This window comes from Typopeltis vanoorti, chromosome 25, assembly GCF_054136105.1.
Source record: "Typopeltis vanoorti isolate ZY-2024b chromosome 25, IOZ_Tvanoo_1.0, whole genome shotgun sequence".
NCBI classification, from domain to species: domain Eukaryota; kingdom Metazoa; phylum Arthropoda; class Arachnida; order Uropygi; family Thelyphonidae; genus Typopeltis; species Typopeltis vanoorti.
In genome coordinates, this window is record NC_143573.1 from 61528214 (window position 1) to 61553374 (window position 25161).

Genomic DNA, 25161 nt, shown 5'->3' on the forward strand with positions numbered 1-25161 from the left:
AGAGTATATGGGGAATTACTGGGCTGGCAAGTATGACAAGCTTAGGAGATTGCTTGGCTCAGTGCCATGGCATGTAAAACTGCAAGGGCTGGATGTCGATAGAGCATGGGAAGTGGTCAAGGAGCATTTACAGGAGATTATGGCTGATTGTACACCTAGGGTCCGAATAGTAAAACAAGTAGGGGTTAAATGGATGAATAACACCATTAAGCTTGAGCTGCAAAAAAAGAAACAACTGTGGAGGGAATTTAAAGAGAAAGGTGACCTGCAGGCAAGAAGGGTAATGAGTGTGGTAAGAAAAGCAAAAGCGAATTATGAAAGGAAACTAGCTATGCAAGCTAAAGAGAATCCCAAACAGTTCTTTGAATATGCTGCAAGCAAAAAAAAAAAAAAATGTACACAGCAGAATGATTTTAAGGAATGCCGATGATAAGGAGGTCACTGAATCAGTCGATATAGTAAAATTACTGACTGAGCACTTTGCAAGAGTATATCATCCAGGTGGTGACACTGAAAGAATGAAGGAACCATTACTTTATATGGGAATTGTGATGAATGAAGGGGAGGTGAATAGTCTATTACAGAACCTTAATGTGAATACATCTGTGGGATTGGATGGTATACCGGCATGGGTCTTACGTGAAGCGGCAAAAGAATTATCAGGGCCCTTGACCATGTTGTTTAATCTGAGTCTCAGGTCTGGTTTAGTCCCGAAGGTGTGGAAAGAGGGGAAAATAGTTCCACTGCATAAAGGAGGATCCAAGACTACTGTTGCAAATTACCGACTGATCAGCATATCGGGAGTCGTTGTCAAGGTCTTGGAGAAAGTAGTCAAGGGAAAAATACAGGAATGGATTGATGAAAATGAGATACTGTACAGGGGACAGCATGGCTTTGTGAAGGGTAGATCATGCCTCAGTAACTTGCTCAAGTTTTATAACACAGTGACGGCTGAACTGGATAAGGATAATGGGTTTACAGTGATACTGCTGGACCTGGCAAAGGCGTTTGACAGGATACCACATGGAATACTAATCCGTAAACTACAACATATGGGAATGGATATAGGGTTGGTGGAGAGATATCAGAGAGTAGTTTATTCAGGAATAGAATCCAAAAGACAGCCTGTGACTAGTGGTGTGCCGCAGGGTTCTGTTCTTGGACCACTGCTGTTTAATTTGTTCATTAAAGATATAGGGAAGGATCTAAGAGGAACGGTTCATTTGTTTGCGGATGATGCAAAGTTGGGTAGGGCAATAGTGAATGCAGAAGATGTCAAAATCTTGCAGGATGATTTGGATAGATTGGAGTTCTGGGCTAAGGAGAATGGATGTCAATTTAATGTGACAAAATGTAAGGTTATGCATTTTGGGGTGAAAAGATTAGCAGCAGTATACTACATTAGTGGAACTGTACTCCAGGAGATTGATGAGGCCAGGGACTTGGGAATGTTTGTGGATAGGGAGATGAAGTTTAGGGGACACATTGCAAAAGTGGCTAAATCAGCTCATCAAATCACTTGGTTGCTGAAAAATACTTTAACGAGCAGAGACAAGCAAGTTATTGTTCCTCTGTACTGAGCCTTGATAAGACCTCATCTCGACTACTGTGCCCATATTTGGTCACCTAGGTTTCTTCTTGATGGGGAGGAGGTGGAGAGGATCCAGAGGAGAGAGAACTGGGGCAACTTGTATAAAGAAGCTAATGACTTCACATCACTTGCCTTAGTATCCTCAATAAAGATCGAAACTGGTCTGGGTAGTGGCCCTTCCCATAATGCATAGCATTATACATCTGGAAGGAGATGTGCTTTGCATTATGGGATATTAAGGCAACTGATGTGAAGTTATTAGCTTCTTTACACGAGTTGCCCAAGTCCTGAAAATAGTTCAGGTACAAACTTGTTTGCTTACACTTGGATAAAGGATTAAACCAAGTATATAATTTCTTCGTAACTTTAATTTATGATCTTTAGGATGTGAAATATAAGGACACATTGAGTGAATGAAGTTTGCAAAGCCTTGTGAATAGGGAAAAGAGAGAGGATGTGATTGAGACATTTTTGTTGGTAAAGGGTTGTCAGGTTAATGTGGAAGAAAGTTTTTGCAGAATGGGGAAGGGGTAGAACACCTTGAAGTTGTATAAAGAGGGTGTGAGTAGGGACATAAGGAGTAGGTTCTTTGAATGGAGCATGATTGGTTAGTGGAAGGCTTTGCCTGACATTGTGGTGAATGAGTTTAAACCAGGCCTTGATGGGCTTTATATGTATCAGTGTTTGCCTGCTGTGATGAGTCTTTAGACTCCATGCAGGTCTGGTGTTAATAATAGTCCTCAGACTTCCATGAAGTCAGACTCATCATGGGAAAATTAATCTCAGGATCATTTGAACATGACTTTATATCCATTTATATACTAAATTCATACAGAGCATAAAAATAATAATAAATAATAAATGACACCAAGTCATGAGCCCTAACACTATATATTATTCTTACTAAATAGCTTAAGGAAATTACAACGTGCAATAGAATATATATTAAAATAAATTTTAATGTGCTTCCAATATTTTGGCAACGTCATGTTGCCATTATCACAGGAACTTAAAAATAAGACACGTGCACGCAAGCACAACACACAGTAAATGAGGAACGAAGCAGGAAGTTATTCTTTCTCCTAAAAGTCCTGATTATGCCCCTTAGTGGGCAATGTTGGTATTCTTGGCCGATTGGGCTGATGGTCTTCTGATGTAGGTTTCTCAAATTTGGGGCAGTCTCTTGCAACCAAATTTGTTGAGGTTTTTTGGATTGTTTCTTAGGGCTGAGGCTGATTCCATGAATAGCCTTTCATATTTGAATTTACTACGGTGTATTATCGTGGCTTTTTTCCACCGTATTCTATGGCGGGTATCCAGCGCATGGTCTGCAAGACCAGAGTGGCTGTATTGGTGAAACTGGATGTAGTCCTTGTGTTCCGAAATTCTGATATTTTAGCTGTCCTGCCTGTTTGGACAAAGTAGGCCAGCTTACAGTTGCGAGGGACTTAGTATACACCAGGTAGGTCTAGAGGGGAGGTTGGTCTTTAGTGAAGCAGATAAGGGATGCCAATTTTTTATAAGGTCTGTAACTAAAGACCAACCTCTGCCTCTAGACCTACCTGGTGTATACCAAGTCCCTTGCAGCTGTAAGCTGTCCTACTTTGTCCAAACAGGCAGGACAGCTAATATCAGAATTTCAGAACACAAGGACTACATCCAGTTTCACCAATACAGCCACTGTGGTCTTGCAGACCATGTGCTGGATACCTGCCATAGAATACAGTGGAAAAAAGCCACGATAATACACCGTAGTAAATTCAAATACGAAAGGCTATTCATGGAATCAGCCTCAGCCCTAAGAAACAATCCAAACCTCAATGAATTTGGTTGTATGAGACAGCCCCAAATTTCGGAAACCTACACCAGAAGACCTTTAGCCCAATCTGTCAAGAATACCAACATTGTCCACTAGGGAGCACAATCAGGACTTTTAAGAGAAAGAATAGCTTCCTGCTTCGTTCCTCATTTACTGTGTGTTGTGCTTGTATGTACGTGTCTTGTTTTTAAGTTCCTGTGATAATGGCAACGTGACGTTGCCGAAATATTGGAAGTGTGAAAACTGAGAACTTTATTATTAAGAGACCATATGATTTAATGAATAAAATACAAATTGCCAACCAGTTTCACTAGCTACTGTCTAGCATAATCAAGGCTGTACTGGTGTAAATACAAATGCACCAAGTTACATGAATAGAGAAGCATTAGTCTGTTAGGCCGTCACATTTGATAATCCTCGTTTGGAAGTGTGCATGCATTAGTCAGAATCCAGTACATGACACGTGTTGTGTGGTTTTTTGCGTATTGTAGTTCTGTTGAGTTGAGAGAATTGATAAGATTTTTCCATATGTCTTTAATAATAGCACCCTGATTTCTATTTAAATTGCTGCCTGTGCGTAGCACTACTGCTGATACTTTAAAAGTTCTGTGTCTGTAGTCATCCTCAATGTAAGACATAGAACTGTTTTTCCAGTCTATAACATGATTGGATGTCAAAAAATGGTGAGCTAAACCTGATGTGATTATTCTGTTGTGATTTATGTCTCCCACATGTTCTGGCAAGACTTCGAGAGGTCTGTCCAATGTATTGGTCAGACCTCTTGAAGTCTTATATTGGAAGTGTATTAAAGTTTATTTTAATGTATATTCTATTGTACATTGTAATTTCCTTAACACGTTCGCTGCCAACTACGAGTATACTCGTAGTTCGTATATGAGCTTCACAAGCCAACTACGAGTATACTTGTATGTCGATTTACTGACCTCCTATGCCAAACACGAGCTATCCCTTTGTATAATTACCTTAATTTGGACCCTTGGATTATGAATAAAGCAGAGCACATGTCTGGGGGCTTGGTAGAAGGGAAATAATTTCAACTAAAATATAGTATATTGTGTATGTGCCTCAGATGCCAACTACAAGTATACTCGTAGTTCGTATATGAGCTTCACAAGCCAACTACGCGTATACTCGTATGTCGATTACCAACCTCCTATGCCAAGTGCGAGTTAATCCGTAGTATAACACGTAATTTGTAAATCAATTTAAAACTAGTAAAATCAATAAAAACCAATCAATGAAATAAAAAAGCACTCAGTAAAATAAAAAAAAAAACATTTATTCAAATTAAGAATGGTATATTTTAAAACAATTTTCCACGCACAATGGTGGTTTTTCCTGGCAAACAGGACAATAATAACGTGTTTCGCGTCTACATTTGTTTCTTGTACAGACATGGCATGGCTTTGTCGGGTGATTCTTTTCTGCTGTTGGTGGTAAAATTTCCAAATAATGAAAATCCCGATTCCTCCTGATATTCTCTGATGCTGTAAGTTCATCCATTCCAACAAAAATTGAGATAAATTGATCTCTAAATTTTAATGCAGACATTGCATTTCCAGTAATCATGTTATAAAATTTATGCTCATTTTGAGCATAAATTTTATAACATATTTCATATAATATGTTACATTTACATAAACATATAACATTTTCATACGTCAACTATGAGATTATTCGTAGTTGGCGTATGAAACAAAATTCTATCTGATAAGCCGGCTACGAGATTACTCGTAGTGACCTTGAAGATGGGAGTAATACGAGATTACTCGTAGTTGGCGTATGAAACAAAATTCTATCTGATAAGCCGGCTACGAGATTACTCGTAGTGACCTTGAAGACGCGAAAGCGCTTGAGCAGCGTGGCAGCGAACGTATTAAGCTATTTAGTAAAAATGTATAACCAATGTCTAAGCCTTTCCACGAGAACTATATATTATTTTGTGAAATTGTTCAAGTTCTATGGTCAATTATTTGCTGGGGTGAAAAATCAAATTTCCAGAAGTTAAAAACAATGCCTGCTTGCCTATACCAAAGAAAAATTAATTTGGGAACTGGATGAAAAAAGGACTAACAAGTTCTAGTTTGCAACTAGAATTGAATTTATCAGGGTATTTCATCTGAATGTCTCTACTGCCATGGAAGCAATACTATTTCCAAAGGGCTACAACAGCACTATTCATTCAAATATTACAAACAGAATATGCGTTATCACATTGATATTCACACTTAACAATCTAGAAAATTTACTCATATTTAGAAAGTTTCATCTCAAAGTCCATTCTCATTTAAATTTTAAAATTAGCAACAGTCAAATTTGCAAAGGCATCAATCGTTTCCAGATCATACCTGATGAAAACTCACGTAAGGGTAAATTATACAATAGTAAATTATATACACGTTGACTGTAGTACTTTATATTTACTGTTTATAAAATGATATAATATAAAATAAAAGGTACACAACCTATAGTATATTTACTCTTTATAATAAAGAAACAAACCAATTACTGCTTAAGGAACAAAGCTGTGTAACTGAGAGAAGACCTCCACATAGCCTTTAAAGGAATATGGAGACCAGGGCTTCTAACCTAATGTCCAATCCTCAACTTCCCATGGTGCACCCTGTTGGCTATCTACCTGGATACTGAATGAACGAGGATGGGGTGGCAATTTGGGATTTAGCGACCAAATTTTATTCCATCATTTTGTATATTGGCTTAAACCAATATACAAAATGATGGTACAACATTACAATATTTCATGACGGCTGGGGCGTCACCTGGTTAACCTGAAAACACACCCCAACTCAACATCATCAGAGTTAAAGATCGGTACTATCAACATAAGAAGCCTGAATGACAAAGAAATGGAACTAGCTGAGGAATTGGATAAGTACCAGATCGACATAATAGGGGTGACTGAAACAAAAAAGGCAAAAACTGGTGAGATCTTTCTGAGCAATAAATACAAAATGTTATATTCAGGCAATGACAATCAAGGAAAAGAAAGGAGTAGCCATAGTATTCAACACTAAATATGAGGCTAATCTTCTTGAATGGCAGGCAGTCTCAAATAGTGGTGTGGGCAAATATGAGAATGGGGAACTGGACAATGAGACTTATTTGTGCCTATTGTCCCACAGAAGGTTCTACTAAAGTGGAAGTGGAGGAATTTTTTGAGTCTTTAGAGAAAGCAACTGACACAATGAAAAAGGAAAAGTTGGTCCTTGTTGGGGATCTAAATAGCAGAGTAGGATATGATTGTCAGACATACAAAAATATTTTGAGAACATTTGGAGAAAAGAACAAAGCTAATATTAATGGCAAATAATTGTTGGATTTCTACTCAGGACATGGACTGGTTATTACTAACATGTTCCAACATAAATGCACAAATTCACATGGAGAGAAGAGGCAAGAAATAAGAAAAGTCTCATTGACTATGTTATTGTTGATGGTGATGTTTTTTCCCTGGCGCAGGACACCAGTGTAAAGAGGATTTGAAATTGGAAATGATCACCATTTAGTCTTGAGCAGAATAAAATTGAATTTCATATTGAAAAGAATAACATGTAAGAAAGTTTTAAAGCAAATAAAAGTTGAGCAGCTCTCATATGTAAACTGTAGACTAAAATACATGAAGATTATTCAAGAAAAAAAATGAAAGAGTTTGAGAACAGGAACCAACCCTTGGAGATTCAGTGCCAAGCCTTGAAGAAAACCCTGATTGATTCAGCTAGAGTGGCATGTGGTGAAGTTGACTGCAAGGATAGAAAAATTAAAACTCCATCGTAGACACAGGAAGTTAAAGAAGAAGTGAAGGAAAAGAAGAAAGCATATCAAAAGTTTCTGGCAAATAAGTCAGCTTGTGCTCTTAGACAATACAGAGACAAATGTAAAAAACCTAAACACTGTATAAAACTAGCTAAACAAAAGTCATGGGAGGAGTTTTTCAAGTATTGGCAAGAACATAGAAAATAAATATGAAGAAGTTGGCAAAATATTCTGGAGGTTGGTGAAGAAGAGGAATGGCAGAAAGAGTGCTGCAAAGAGGAGTTAGAGATGATAAAGGTGACATGAAAACGGGAGAAAAAGATATCCTTGAAGTATGGAGTAATTACTTCGAAAAATTGCTAAATTAAACAAGCAGTGATAGCACAGTGGTAAAAAACGCTCAACAGGCATACAGTCAGGAATACATATCCATACCTGAAGTAGAAAAAGTCATCTAAGGCTTGAAATGTGGAAAGGCAGCAGGAGTAGATGACATTCGAACAGAAATGCTGAAGTATGGTGGTATAAAAGTCTTACAGTGGCCGCACTGCATAGTTCAGAATGCCTGGACAGAGGGACGAATTCCTGATGTTTGGAGTAGAGCTCTCATAGTACCCATATATAAAAAGGGAAATAAAACTGAATGTGAGAATTACAGATGTATTTCCCTACTGAGTGCTCCTGGCAAGATCTATGTAAGTATACTTGAGAAACAGTTGAGAAGAATTGTGGAAGATAAGCTGGGTGAAGAACAAGCTGGATTCAGGTCAAATAGAGGCTGTCAAGATCAAATCTTCACTTTATGACAAATAGTGGAGAAATCATGAGAATATAATAAAGATCTGTATTTAAATTTTGTCAATTTTAAAAAGGCATATGACAAGGAAGAAGCTATTTAATATGCTACAGTTATATGGTGAGAATGGTGCATTATATCAAACAATACTTAGTCTTTATTTGAGTTATAATTCAGCTGTTAGAATTGAAGGAAGTACAGGAAGGTGGTTTAATGTTAAATCTGGTGTGAGACAAGGATGTACATTATCCCCTCTGTTATTCATTATCTATATTATGAAGAATCACATTATGAAGGAAAATGGTATTGAACATGATATCAAAATTGGAGATGTTAATGTCAGCTCTTTGCTTTATGCGGATGATGTTATACTTATAAATAAATCTGCTACAAGTCTGCAAGATTCTCTGACTAAATTGAATAGCTGTTGTAATAAATATGGTATGAAGGTCAGCAATAAAAAGACAAAAACAATGAAAATAGGCAGAATTGTTGAAAATATCAACTGTGTTGTGAACGGAGAACCTGTAGAACAAGTAAAACATTTCAGCTACTTAGGCACAATTTTTAGTGAAGATGGTAAATTAAATATAGAAATAGACAACAGAATCAACAAAGCTGGTATGGTAGGAAGTCAACTGAATAAATTCATATGGAATAAGAGAGAAATTAGTCGGAACACTAAAATTAGCTGTATACAAGACAGTGTTCAAACCAGTTTTAACTTATGGATCTGAGAGCTGGGTCAGAAGTAAAACACTTCACCAAAGACTAGAGACCGCAGATATGAGAGTCCTGTGAAAGATTAGAGGCATGAACAGATGGCATCAATGGCAATTTCATATTAAAAACGAGAATATTAGGAAAGAACTTGACATCGTCAGCATCCAGGAATGCATTAGCAGAGCTAATCTCAGGTGGTATGGCCACTTAAACAGAATGGGCGAGGAAAGATTAGCAAAACAAGTGTTCTCTGCCAGGTTGGCAGGAAAACTACCCAAAGGAAGACCAAGATATAGGTGGATTGATATGGTACAAAGTAGCTTAGACGATAGAAGTATAAGATCTGATAATGTTGGAGTCTTGACAAGTAACAGACTGATTTGGAGGAAAATTGTAGATAGGAAGTTGGTAATGATGTAAATTTTTCATGTGATACTATCATATCCTGTACACCCCTTGAGGGTACATAGCAGGAATTTGATGATGATGACCGATTACTGCAATTGGTTTGTTTTTTTCACAATAAAAGACTATTTTGAAATTTGACTTTGGAAAGTATATCAGGATAATATATATTCAACCTAGTATTCAATTGGTCCTGATTATAAAACTTAAAAAAGTGCTCATTTTAAAAACAAAAAAACAAACAAACAAAAGCATTGCAATTACATATATACAATAACAGGCAAAATAAACTTACTTTGTTGCATTGTATCCTCCAGTATTAAAGAATGCCTGCGATTTAACCTTAAGATCAGAGTTCTTTAATGCCAATTGCAGGCAAGGATAAATTGCACTACTATGAGCTAAAAGACAATCAACTCTAAGAGGAAAGAAATTAAAACTTTCAAACTAGAATACTGATAAAGAGTGCTGCTTGTTAATTCCTGATTATTTCTGTCATTTGGTTTTTAATTTATCTATAGATAAACTATTAACATACATTTCAAACAAATTTGACTGCTAAATTACATTAAATGGAACTGCATAAATGTTTTTACATCTACATAATTAACTAATGTCAGCATCATTTCTGATTACATGTGAGTGTCAGTTAGTCACAGAAAATTTGTAAACTTCATCTTTGTTTTTAAACAGAAACCCAGCCTTTTATATAATGTGAAAAAGTTGAATGATGACTCATTCAACCAAACCAATTCTGTAGATGACAAATGTTCTGGTATTGAAAATGACAAACCAGAAATAGATAACATTGGTGATAATTTGTCTGAAAATAGATAGCATTTAGATGAATATGATAGAGGGAGGAAAATTTTTATAAAAAGACCTTACTTCGATGCTTGTTATTAGATCCAGATTCCTATTTAAGTACTGGCATTTAATAGATATAGCAAAATCAAAGACTTGTGGGTGATCCCCTTTAAACACTGCAGTCACATATGCATAATTATATATGTATAATATATATATATATACACACATATATATACATATATATATACATACATATATTACAACATGCAGCTCATCATATCATGCCTTAAATACATTTGCCACTCTCCATGCAAAAAAAACAAAAAAAATCTGCTTCTCACTACTTCGCTCACACTCTCCACATATAATTTCCAGGGATGACCTCCTGTTTCTCCCCCCCCCCCAACATTCTACGAAACCTCTTCAACATTAATTTGATAAGAACATATCATCACCCCCTCCTCCTCCTATCAACTAGCCTGTAAATTTAATATTCTCACCCTTTCTTCATACTCAACATTCCAGAGATCAGAAACCACCTTAGTTAATTGCCTTTTGACACTTTCCAGTACCCATTCATCCTTGGAAAACCAGGTGACGAAATCTGTGCACAGTAATCCATACGTGACTTAATCAAAGCCTTATAACAATGGAACAAGAATCTCCTTACAAGTCAGCATCCTCCACATTATTGCCAGAATTCTTTGTGTTGGCCTCACAATTGTAGAGAGGTGTCCTCTAAATTTCAGATCCTTATCTACCACCAAACACAGAACTCTTATTTCCTCCACCTCCTCCAATATATTCCCACTAGGTATATATCCAAGCTTTGATTTTTCCAAAATTTAAAACCTCACACTTTGCAACATTCAGCTGATAACCTCACTCCTGTGCCAATTCACTCAGTCTATTCAAGTCCTCTTGTAAAACCACATCTGCTCTCCTTCTCATAGTTCTTCCCAACTTTTCATCATCAGCAAACAACTGAACATCTCCATTCAAACCTTGCCCAATATCCTTAACACACAGATTAAAAAGCAATGACCTTAAAAATGAACACTTGATGCACACCACTAGTTACTTTCCTCTTCTCGAATACTGCTCCACACTACACAACTTGCTGATGCCTATCATAGAGCCAATCACCAATCAAATGCATTAATCTAATATACAACCCAATCCATTCCAGATTAACTATCAGCTTATCATGCAGCAAACTATCAAAAGACAGAGAGTAAAAGGGCAATTAATTTGATGCTTGAATTCTGTTACCTCCCTTATGAAGAAGTAAAATCTTACCTTTCTCTTCCACTCCTTTGGAATTCAAATGTAAAGCTCATATTAAACAAGTATGCCAAGGCAGAAGTCAACTCTAGAATATTTCTTCGAAACAAGTGGTGATATATCGAATCTTGTATGATTTTTTGCTATTATTCTCTCTCTGTTTTCCTGTCAGTCACAGATGCTTTTATTCAATCAGCCCTTCTCATCACCTTACCATTACTTGCACTCTTTTTCACCATCATTCTCTTACACTTTATTATGGTCAATGGCACTATTTCTTTAGCTATCAGTTTCACAAGTTTTTTTAACATTTGTACAATCTTCCTCAACATCCATTTCACTTACCCTGCCATGTTTTCTACTCTGATTCAAACAAGCCTCATGGTCCATCAGCAAATCTCCCTTCTTGAATACCCACATTCTCTCGGTTATCTATTCAACCTTTCCACATAAACATTAGCATCATCTCCCCATGAATACATATTACACACACAGCACTTCACCATTTGCAAAAATCTACTATACAATTCACTTTGTATTTCGTGTTGACTTATGCAATGATCTCCCTTTCGCTGCCATTTTATTACAAAGCACCGAACAAGAAACAAACGATTTAAAATGACGTTGTCTAAAATATTTAATCAAACACCACATTCCAATTACAAATATCACATTGCAGCATTCAGTCTGAAAATTCCATATTGTCACACAAATATAAAATTAACATATCTTACAGCAATCCATACTATGAATGATGTGTTAAACACACCAAACAGTGGCCAAAATTCTATGGCAATATCAGCAAGGAATATTTTAAAGGGGATTAGATTTCAAGAATGTTATTTAAGCATGTTTGCCTGTAGCACAGAGCAAGCGATTTAAAGTAATCTCTAAGTTAAAGGACAAAAATTCTGAGGTGTCCATGTGTGCAAAACTGGAGTTCAGGAGGATTTTTTGGCACTTAGATGAATTGTTAATCAAGAGCTCAAAGGTTAGGTTTATTAATATAATGCTCCAATTTGAAAGTAATATTAACCAAGCAGAAATTTTGTCATTTAACTTACAGATTACATTAAATCACTTACTCTGTGTTACAGGCAAACATGCTTGAATAATGTTTTTGCAAAGTAACCTATATAAAATATTCCTGGCCATCTTTCCATAGAACTGTTATAGCTTTTAATGCCAGTGCTTAAATAAGAATCTGAATCTAAGAACATTCATGATAATTATTATGCAGTCTCTTCCAGATAGACAATGAGTCATCGAGAAAGGGCTTCTTCCAGATCACACAATGTCTGGATATCTGTCATACCTTTCTTTAAAAGCATTTACCAAAGATGCACTCACAACATCTACTGGTAGCCCCTTTCCCACATTTACTAAATGCCACTAAGAAAAACCTAAACTTCATATGCTTCCTAACCTTTATTAACTTTCCAGAGATGACCTGAGGTTCTTCATTGCACCTGATACGAGCTGTCTATTACTCAAACTTTTAAAATCACATTCCCTCAGTTCATAGGCATAATTTCATATGTCAGATATTATGATGTTACTTAGCAGAGAAAACACACATCTAGAAATAATAATTAACTAACTTTCTTTAGTTATTAAATTATGACTAATATTTTGCCTACATCATCAAGGCATCTTCATTAACACAAAGACATAAGCTCTAACCATTAACATAGTCATGCCATTAGGAAGGCAAAGAAAGATGGTGTAAAATTTAGGTGGGATCCTGATGTTCTAGATGCACCCTCAATGACTGCAGTGATAGGATCGTGCTCATTCCAGTGAAAGTCTCAAGATGACCCAGATTTTTGGTAAGGTGAGGCAGCCATATTTATTTAAATCTGGAGAATGTTGTAGTGTAGTGAGAGAGATTCTCTCATATTTGTATCTATATAATACTAAGGATCTTGCATTCCAGATGATGCTTGATTTCTACAGATGTTAGCTGTTTTTCCTGTTTATCTAAAATATGTCAGTTTACAAGAGCAAGAAATACTGTAGAGATGATGGAGATTATCTTCTGGTGAGTAAATAAAATAGTTAATTTTTGTTATGGTTAAAAGGAAGTCTATATGTTAGATCTTGTATGTTATCAGAAACTTACATACCTCTACTATCGAATTGCCGAAGTGGTGTTGTTAAAAATCGTTAACTACAAAGATAATATACCAAAAGGCTATTTTACCGGCAATTCGATAGTAGAGGTATGTAAGTTTCTGTTCACTTTAAACCTTGATATTCCAGGTCTACCTACTCACTGATGAGACCTCAAAAAAGGTTGAAACCGGTCTGGGTAGTGACGTCTTCTCATAATGTAAAACAATATATATACATCTCTTAGGAGCTGGGTTTTACATTATGAAAGAATATTAAAGTTAGCGAGGGAGCTTGCTCCGCCTTTGCATGGAGTTGCCCTAGTGTTGTACTATCCAAGTGATCATTTACACTTGGTTCTGCCGATAGTTTTTTCGGCATTGAAACTCTATGGATGTCGATGGATTTCAACCCGAGTTTCGTACCTGGCTATAAAATAAAATGGGATTTAACATCTCCCTCTTAAATAATATCATTATATTAGAAATGAATTCCACATTAAAAATGAATACCACACACACAGAAATATATTGGAAAACATTTGGAGAAAAGGGCAAAGCTAATAATAATAATAAAGTCTCCAGCATGAGTTCCTCCTAGCACATGAATCCTATCATAAAATGTGAGCAAATTGTACAAGCAAGACTTACTTTTATTTCATGTTCTCTATAATGGATTAAGATGCTATCTGTCTATCTCTGAATGGTAGCCTCTTTAACACATTAATGACCACTCCAAAGATGATGATGTTTCTAACTAGAATGCTTCTGTCCTAGCTACACTAATATAATAATTAGCAGAAATGATGAATGAATATGATAGAAGGAAAATCTAAAGGATTTCTTCTGCTACTCTGCTAATTTTCTCTCATAATTTGATTTTGCCTTCCTTACCATCACACTTCTTGCTTTTGTCTTTTTCTTCTACTACTACAAGCTTACTACCCACCTTATATACTATCCACAGGATTTATTAATTTTGTTTTCAGCTCCCGTTTATGCTACTACTTATCCATCTAACACCTTCTGACCTTGGGTATACAGTCTAATATTATTTCCTTCAGATGCCTCTCAACTATCTTCTATACACTGCTAACATTCTTCTTTTGCATATTCTTAAGTCATGGCACTTCTTCAAACTGACTCCCAAGCTTGTTAACTATCTGCCCTGTGGTTCAACACATATACCTTCTCAAATGGAAATTCAATGTATGGCAACCTCCCAAGTCAAACTCTTCACAATAGGAAGCAATGTAGTTATCTTAATTATGGACAGCTCCACTGATATTATCACAAATCCAGAACAAACCCCTGAGCAACCTCCATCATGTGCTAGTTTAGGTAATTATCTCTTAGAAGGTGAATAAATTCCATTTTCTTCCTAGCACATTCTTTCTCTTTTCTAATTTACTAGTGGTGGTAGTGGACAGCAGATGGCATTGGTATAGATGATGCGGGTTGGTGAATGACAAGTGAATGCGGTTGAGTGGTGGGAACGGAGAGTTGTAGAGCAGGTGCCCTCCCTCCCTGGAGGTGTCAAATAATCATAATCATAATTATAATAATTTGGGGTGCTTAAGGGTCAAAGCTGTATAACTGAGAGGAGACCTCCACCTAGCCTTCAAAGGAATGCAGAGACCCGACCAGGGCTTCTGACCTAATGTCCATCCTCACCTTCTCGTGGTGCACCCTGTTAGGTATCTACCTGGATGCTGAATGGATGAGGATGGGCTGGCAATTTGAGATTTAGCTGACCAAATTGTATTATTATTGGCTTAAACAAAAATTTCAAATGATGGTACAACATGACAGAATTTCATGCCGGGCTGGGGCGTCGCTGGTTAAACAACATCCCCGTTGTTTTCGCCAGGGAACCAGGGCAAACAGCGAAAAGTCAGCTACTGTAACAAATCCTAAAACCCACCCCAACTCAACATCATCAGAGTTCAAAATTGATACTATCAACATAAGAAGCCTAAATGGCAAAGAAATAGAACTAGCTGAGGAATTGGATAAGTACCAGATCGACATAATAGGGTTGACTGAAACAAAAAAGGCAAAAACTGGCGAGATCTTTCTGAGCAATAAATACAAAATGTTATATTCAGGCAATGACAATCAAGGAAAAGAAAGGAGTAGCCATAGTATTCAACACTAAATATGAGGCTAATCTTCTTGAATGGCAGGCAGTCTCAAATAGTGGTGTGGGCAAATATGAGAATGGGGAATTGGACAATGAGACTTATTTGTGCCTATGGTCCCATATAAGTCTCAACAAATTCCTCCACTTTCACTAAGGTGGAAGTGGAGGAATGTTTTGAGACTTTAGAGAAAGCAACTCACACAATGAAAAAGGAAAAGTTGGTCCTTGTTGAGGATCTAAATATCAGAGTAGGAAATGACTGTCAGACAATCAAAAATATTTTGAGAAAATTTGGAGAAAAGAACAAACCTAATATTAATGGCAAATACCTGTTGGATTTCTACTCAGGACATGGACATATTTCTAATACCATACTCCAACATAAAAATGTGCACAAATTCACATGGAGAGAAGAGGCAAGGAATAAGAAAAGTCTCATTGACTATGTTATTGTTGATGGTGATGTTTTCTCCCTGGTGCAGGACACCGGTGTACAGAGGATTTGAAATTGGAAGTGATCACCATTTAGTCTTGAGCAGGATAAAATTGAATTTCATATTGAAAAGAATAACATGTAAGAAAGTTTAAAAGCAAATAAAAGTTGAGCAGCTCTCATATGTAAACTGTAGACTAAAATACACAAACATTATTCAAGAAAAAATTAAAGAGTTTGAGAACAGGAACCAACCCTTGGAGATTCAGTGCCAAGCCTTGACAAAAACCCTGATTGATTCAGCTAGAGAGGCAGTTGTCTGCAAAGATAGAAAAATCAGAACTCCATGGTGGACACAGGAAGTTAAAGAGGCAGTGAAGGAAAAGAAGAAAGCATACCAAAAGCTTCTGGCAAATAAGTCAGCTTGTGCTCTTAGAGAATACAGAGACAAATGTAAGAAAGCTAAACACTGTGTAAAACGGGCTAAACAAAAGTCATAGGAGGACTTTGGAAAGAACATGGAAAATAAATATCAAGAAAGTGGCAAGTTATTCTGGACGTTGTTGAAGATGTTCAGAAATGGAGGAAAGAGTGCTATAAAAGTAATTAGAGATGATAAAGGTGACATGAAAACAGGAGAAAAAGATATCCTTGAAATATGGAATAATTACTTCGAAAAATTGCTAACTGAAACAAGCAGTGATAGCACAATGGTAAAAAACACTCAACAGGCATGCAGTCAGAAATACACATCCATACTTGAAGTAAAAAAAGCTATCAAAAGCCTGAAATGTGGAAAGGCAGCAGGAGTAGATGATATTTGACCAGAAATGCTCAAGTATGGAGGTATAAAAGTCTTACAGTGGCTGCACTGCATAGTTCAGAAGGCCTGGACAGAAGGACGAATTCCAGATGATTGGAGTTCAGCTCTCATAGTACCCATATATAAAAAGGGAAATAAAACTGAACGCGAGAATTACAGAGGTATTTCATTACTGAGTGCTCCTGGTATGATATATGCAAGTATACTTGAGAAACGGTTGAGAAGGATTGTGGAAGAGAAGCTTGGTGAAGAAGCTGGATTCCGGCCAAATAGAGGCTGTCAAGATCAGATTTTCACTTTACGATAGATAGTTGAGAAATCATGGGATTATAACAAAGATCTGTATTTAAGTTTTGTAGATCTGGAAAAGGCATATGACAAGGTGCCAAGAGAGAAGCTATTCAAAATGCTACAATTATATGGTGTTAATGGGGCATTATATGAAGCAATACTTTGTCTTTATTTGAGTTGTAAGTCAGCAGTTAGAATTGAAGGAAGTACATTATCCCTTCTGTTATTCATTATCTATATGGATCACATTATGAAGGAAAGTGGTATGAAACTTGATATCAAAATTGGAGGCGTTAATCTCGGCTCTTTGCTTTATGCAGATGATGTTATACTTCTAAATAAATCTGCTACAAGTCTGCAAGATTCCCTGACTAAATTGAATAAGGTCAGCATTAAAAAGATAAAGACAATGAAAATAGGCAGAAACATTGAAAATATCAACTGCACTGTGAATGGAGAACTTATAGAACAAGTAAAACATTTCAGTTACTTAGGCATAATTTTTAGTGAAGATGATAAATAAATACGGAAATAGACAACAGAATCAACAAAGCTGGTATGGTAGGAAGTCAATTGAATAAGTTTATATTAAATTAAAGAGAAATTAGCCAAAACACTAAATTAGCTGTATACAAGACAGTGTTCAAACCAATTTTAACTTATGGACCTGAGAGCTGGGTTAGAAATAAAACACTTGACCAAAGACTAGAGACTCCAGATATGAGAGTCCTGAGAAAGATTACGGGCATGAACAGATGGCAATATCATATTAAAAATGAGGATATTAGGAAAGAACTTGATATTGTCAGCATCCAGGAATGCATTAGCAAAGCTAATCTCAGGTGGTCACTTAAGCAGAATGGGAGAGGAAAGATTAGCAAAACAAGTGTTTTCTGCCAGGTTGGCAGGAAAAAGACCTTGAGGAAAACCAAGATATAGGTGGATTGATAGAGTAAAAAATGCCTTAGAAGAACAGAAATATAAAACCTGATAATGCTGGAGTCTTTACAGGTAACAGATTGATTTGGAGGAAAATTGTAGATAGGAAGTTAGTGATGGTGTAAATTTTTCATGTAGTACTATCATATCCTGTACTTAGCTTGAGGGTATATATCAGGAATTTGATGATGATGATAATAATTTATGTCTCCATAGCAAAAGCCTTCCCTCCCCACAAAAATTACCCAACCTGCACTCATCATGCTAATTTTCACCTGCGACCTTCACCTGTATATTTTGTTCTTCTGGCCTCAATCCTACACACCCAGCCTTTCACATCTGTCTGAACTTATACATTATTTTGCTGCAATCCATCTGCTATCATCAACAGTACTGCACCCCCCCCCCACAACCTATTAACTATATCATCCTATTATCCCTGATGCTTTCTGGCATTAGTATACATAAATTGCAGTATCTGCTTAGTTCCACAAGCACCTTCACACTTAGTATTCACCACACCATCAAGTTCCACTAAGCTTGTTCAATAAGATGGTGAATTAAATCTCATATCACAATTCATATTAAACTGGCTCAATGTGCTCGCTAGAAATGTTGCATATCCAGAGACTCCAGAAAAGAGAAGAAATTATAAAACTAAGCTTTACATTTCTTGGCTAAGGCACCTGGAAATGTACACATGTGAAAACTTTATGCAATTTCCATTAATTAAATATTATTTATCAATATCACTCAACCTCTGCTTATTGTGCATTAAGTGATGCAAAAAGATGTGTTGTGGCAAATAACAAAAGTTGCTATAAATTCATGAGAACTCTTGCTATGACAGACTTAACCATTTGCTATAACATGAATTTATAGTAAGGCCCATGAACTGAATGGTAAAATTATCATCTTAAGGTGTATCATGAAAAATCAGTTCTGAATACACAAACAAAGCAATGCAATTTTTTCCCTTTACAACAACAACAACAATAATAATAATAATATGTATTTTCCACAAAATTTTCCTTTGAGTAAATTACATTAATATACAAAATAAAAAGAATAATAAAAAAAAGACTTACCTAGAAATATTCAGGGCATTTAAAAACTCTCTGATCACCTGAGTTTTTTCTTCAACTGAGTGCCGAAACAATTCTTCTTTGCTACTTCCAGGATATTCCAATGAAACTAAAGAAGGATATAGTAAAATGATATTACAGACAATCATCTATATAAAATGCAGATAATTATCTAATTCTTAGCTTATTTCAGAATTCCAACTTTTCATGGGAAGATTATCATTAAAAAAAAAATGACTGTCATTTAGCAACCGCTTGAAAACATGAAAGAAAATACAGTCTATCACTAATAAGTATTTAGCATTAAAAGTTCTCCTATAGAACAACTGGATGAATGATGAGACACTGCACCATTTTACAGGCCTAAAGGGCATAGTTTGATGCTCATCGTGAAGAAAGGAATATTGATATGGACTTTTATGGTTTTCCCTCCTGTAAACTTGCATCATGCATACAAGCAAACTGGCCAGACACACATGTAATTTAAAAAACAAATAAATAAATACTACTAGCAGGACAAAGATGGTGGTTTGTATAGATGGAGGTTTAAGTAGTGTTCATGATGGAATGTGTGGAGTAGAGCACCCTCCCACAATGAGTGCTTGGAGGTACCATTAGCACTGATCAACATTTAACTAATACCACAAGAAATAATTATTCACAAATATGATAAATAATTAAATGCATACAGTAATATACTGTTCATCTAACATTAAAAACAACAGTCCTTCAATTAATTGACTCACATATGTCAAACAGCTGACAGCAGAGCACCACATAATTATACTTCACTTATCTGACCCTTCAAATAACAGAACAGCAAATTACCTTTCCACTGTAGTCAGATAAACAGCATATTCTTTATATACTTGTGTATTTCTTATCTATTTATAAATCACTTGGGAAATCAGAATTAACATCAAATACAACAATAATACAACAGAAAATTTCACACAAAGACAATTAAAGTAACATAATAGGGGGATAAAATAACTTACTATGGCTCATGCCCTAATATATCCCGATATACAAACATCATAGAACCTCATGCGGTGCGCAGCAGCTAGGTTCTCGTTCCTGCACCCTATTAGTACCCATTAGGGGAAGCTAAAGCTGCTATCAACCAAGCACAAGTGATCGAACTAAAATGCTCCCAAATTTCTGCCCTAAAGGATCCTACCTGGGGCCAGGCCTAAAAATAATATAATTTAATATTGAAGGTTTCTCCAGTGTTAAGCAAGATCTCATTGCAAATATTTGCAGAGATAATGACTGCGATGTGCTCTGCCTGCAAGAAACTCACAGAGGAGATGGTGCTGAAAGACCTTACATCCATGGCATGAAACTCAAAGAAATACCCCACAATAAATATGGTAGTGCAATATTTACAAAAGAGAACTTGATCCCATCGTCCATTGAATCAATGAACAACGGTAACATTGAGATTATTACAATCACATTTAAAAATATCTCCATCACGTCAGTCTATAAACCACCAGAAGAAGCTTTTTCCTTCCCTGACATCCTCCTCAATAATAATGCATACATGACTAATGTTGTATTAGGTGATTTTAACAGCCATAGTGTTAACTGGGGTTACACAAAGTCCAACGAAGATGGAGAACTTGTTGAAAAATGGGCTGTAAACCTTTCTCTAAACCTCATACATAATTCAAAACTCCCTGCTTCTTTCAACAGTGGCAGATGGAAGCGAGGCTATAACCCTGACCTCATATTTGTTAGCTCAAATATATCCAACATTTGTGTTAAAAATGTCTTAAATCCGATTCCACATACTCAACATATACCTATAATGCTTCAATTCAACCCAGCAATTATGTCTAATACAGTCCCTTATAGACGACGATTTAATTTCCAAAAAGCTAATTGGAAGGGTTTCATGGAAGATCTCGACCACTCCATAGAACAAGTCCCTCCAAACCCTAAAGAGTATCCTGAATTCATAAAAATACTGAGGAAAATCTCCACCAAGTGCATCCCCGGAGGATGCTGCACAAACTACATTCCAGGCCTTTCCAATGACATACAAGCCCAGTATGCCGATTACTTACAACTTTACAACACCAACCCCTTCTCACAAGAGACTATCCAAGCAGGAGAAAAATTATGCTCAAAGATGACAGAGGAAAGGCGTTCCTCATGGAAAAAAGAAATAGAAGCCCTTGATATGACCCATAGTAGCAGAAAGGCATGGAACTTTATCAACAGAATTAGGAAGGATTTCACTAAGCCATATGAGCATCCGCAGGCAACAGCTAATCAAATTGCTCACCAGCTGCTGCTGAATGGAAAATTTCCTAAAAAGCACACAAAAAAAGAAGATACTTAGAACCCCCAAGTGAGGAACAATATATGATCAACTCAGATTTCACCATCACTGAACTCAGTGCTGCCATAAACCTATTAAAACCTAGAAAATATGCAGGCCTTGATGATGTCTGTAATGAACAGATTAAACATTTTGGAAACAGGACTAAAGAGTGGTTATTAAACCTATACAACACTTGCCTCAGAAACCTAAGGATGCCAACTATCTCAAGACATGCCAAAGTGGTGGCCTTTCTGAAACCAGAGAAAACTCCAACAGAAGCAAAAAATTACAGATCTATATCACTACTCTATGAATGATTAATTTTGAATAATCTACAATCCCTAATTGAACCACATCTTATTACTAAGCAGGCTGGCTTTAGACCAGGCAAATCCTGCACATCACAAATTCTCAACCTCACTCAATATATAGAAAATGGTTATGAGCAAAAACTAGCCACAGGAGCAGTCTTTGTGGACCTAACTACAGCATATGATACCATAAACCATCTCACACTCAGAAATAAAATATACAGAATAACTAGAGACTATCGCCTTGTCCTCCTGATCCAATCACTCTTGGAAAACAGACACTTTTATGTGGACCTGGGGGGGTAGGAAGAGCTGCTGGCACCTCCAAAAAAATGGCCTCCCCCAGGGAAGTGTGTTATTGCCATTACTTTTCAACATCTATGTCAATGATCTCCCCCATCTTTCCAGGAACTAGAAATATTATCTGTGCCGATGACCTTGCTATAGCTACTCAATCAAAAAATTTCAAGTCCATTAAAACTACTCTAGCACTTGCCTTAAATAGTCTAACCACATACTATACCAACAATCAACTAAAACCAAACCCCTTGAAAACCCAGACTGGCCTTTTCCACCTTAACAATAAGGAAGCCAACAGAAAGCTACAGATTTCTTGGGAAGGCTCTAAAATAGAACATTCCTGGAACCTAATCTACTTCGGTGTGACTCTCGATCGCACCTTCTCATATAAAACCCACATAGAAAAAACAAAGGCAAAAGTGAATGCAAGAAATAATATATTACGAAAGCTTACTTCCTCCAAATGGGGTGCAGATCCTAACACACTGAGATCTTCTGCCTTGGCCCTTTGCTATTCTTCTGCTGAATACGCCTGCCCAGTATGGTCCAGATCCTTGCCATGCTGAAAAACTTGATCCAGCATTGAATGAAAGCTGCCACTTAATTACAGGATGCCTGAAATCAATACCACTAAAAGACCTGTATACTTTGGCTGGTATTGCACTCCCTTCAATTCGAATATCTGCATTCTCAGCTGATGAAAGAAGCAGACAAATGAATGATAAACGGCACCCACTATTTGGCCAGACCCCAGTGCCCCAAAGACTAAGATCCCGACATAGCTTCCTGGCAACTATTGAACCACCGAAAAACCTCCCAGAGACAAGACTTCAACAATGGCTTGCTTCATTCCTGAAAATATTACTGGTATTTCAATAGCCGAACATCTTACACGTGGTGCCCACTTGGAATGGAATACTTGGAAAAGCCTCAACAGACTGCGAATGAAGAACACTGCAAACAAAACCTCATCAGATGGGGCTACCTCACTGGCCCAGACAATTGTGAGCGTGGGACAACCCAGTCCATGGTACACCTTCTTCCTTCTTGCACAAAAGAGGACCTTATATCCTACACAGAAAGAGCAGTTGATTGTGCAAGATACTGGAGGAACATCTGACCATATCTATTGTATATAAGTTATGTATAGTTTCTTTTTTTCATATTTAATTATTATTTCCCAATATAATTCACCTACCAAATGTAAGCTGATCTCATTGTAATGTATCCTAATTTGGTGTAAATCATGTAGTACCACTTACTTACTACTGTACTACTTGTGTTTTGATATGAAATAAAAAAATAGAACCTCATGAATTTATAGTGATGGAACATAATTTGTAATTAATCAAAGGGCCATTTGATTCACCATGAAGATTTTATTGTATGCTCAATCGTGGCAGTCGATGTTCAAGATAATGTTTACAACAGTAAATAGATCTGATCCGTCCTAAATTCTAACCTTAGCTAAAAGCAGAACACCAATCACTTTGAAGGAGTGAATCATCCCTCACTTCAGAGATACAGAGGGAGAGAACAATTCCTGCAAATTCTAAATAGAACATATACACCATCTTTAAACCTCCACGAAAACTGTCTACATATTTAATTATTTCAAATATCCAGAACATGAACTGGAAAAGCCTCCAGGCAATTCACAAAATAAAATAATGATCAGAAAAAAATAAAAAATAAAATAAGAACTTAAAATTATAAAGCAGCTCAAACAGCAAGAACTACATAGGAACCTCAACAACAGGACTTAACTCAGGATTCCTAGGACTGCAGACATCTGAATAAGCATAATAAACGCAACTTCAGAAATTATTAGTATCTTTAGGAGAGCATGTGTTTGCACACTGAAGTAACTATGATAGAATTCTTCTCTTTCATCCTCCCTGGAATAATTAAATATCAGGAGTACATAAAAGTTCATTTAGAGCCTACATGTAACTAAGTAGATAATGCTAAGTGCTAAAAAGCATATACAGCAAACAGGCATGTCTTCAAGCAGAGAAGTAGCTGGACACAAGTTCTGAAAAAAACATCTAACATGGCTTATTTCCTCCTCCCTCCATGTTAACAGATAATTATACTAAGTTCATTTGGATGTGTCAAAGATCATAACCAATTAGTAATTACATCCATAAAATGAATTAATATTTATGTTATGCAGTACCTAGTGGCAACATGCACTCTTCAAAATTATCTCAATATAGAGATTGAAACAGCTATACCAAAATTAACAGATGAATTTCTTTTAAATTAAGCTGACTTATGGCAGAGATAAAAGCGACATACAGTTTTTTCCAAAGCAATGGATAGTTCCTTTTGATATATTATGCAGCAATTGAATTCTAGTTATAATCCTGAAAGAGATTAATTATTTTTGTGTTCAAGGATAAGGAAGAAGTTTCCATTACGCAAAAGAAAATTTTTAAATTATCTCTGTATTTCAAGGAAACAGAAAAGGAACTGATATTGCAAAGATGTGAAAGAAAAAAATACAGTCTTTCTTAAGAAAAGTGTACAAATTATCATTTTTTTGCTTTCAAGGAAAAACAGGTATCAACTAATTAGATTTATATGGCTACTGTTTATAGTGGAAGAAACTGTCTTATAAATTTGAAGTTTGTATATTCTCATCAAATGTTGTGATCTTAAAGAGAAGAGAAGACAAGAAATCTTGTGTGGTGTTTATGTTCTTTAACTCCATTGTTAAGTTTGTGAGCCCTTTTGTCTTTAGGAGATAAGTTTTTATTTATAATGTGAAACATAAAATATTTTGCACACACTGTTAAGGCAATACCATAAATTTACACTAATATGAATTACATGTAAATAAAGATATTATTTTTTAATTTGTCCTTGTCAATGAACTCAATATCTTAAGTTAACTTATTATAATAATAAATATCACAGATTTGGATCAGGGATATAACTAACAAGTTAATGAATCACTCAGGTATATAATAACAACAGGAAAAGCCATACAATAGCATCAGAATGGATCATACAAGAGTATACAGATTTAGTTTTGAACAGGATAAAAAAAAAAGAGGGTATCAACACAGAAAAGAAAAAGTAACTGTGATTTGAAAGCCAGATTTACTCAAAATCTGGCTTTCAGATGGAAAAATTGTGCAGAAAGAAAAACAGAGGTGCTGAAG

General features: G+C 36.1%; 1 protein-coding gene across 1 annotated transcript in view; it reads right to left on the bottom strand.

The window, feature by feature from the left end:
* LOC150092784 (uncharacterized) overlaps positions 1 to 25161 on the bottom strand; it is a 104868-nt gene that overhangs the window by 69058 nt on the left and 10649 nt on the right. Inside the window, exons 3-4 of the mRNA XM_090414529.1 lie at positions 19052 to 19157; positions 9425 to 9547 (exon numbers count right to left, since the gene is read on the bottom strand). Coding sequence (XP_090270655.1) covers positions 9425 to 9547; positions 19052 to 19157 — 229 coding nt within the window. The remainder of the gene's footprint in view (positions 1 to 9424; positions 9548 to 19051; positions 19158 to 25161) is intronic.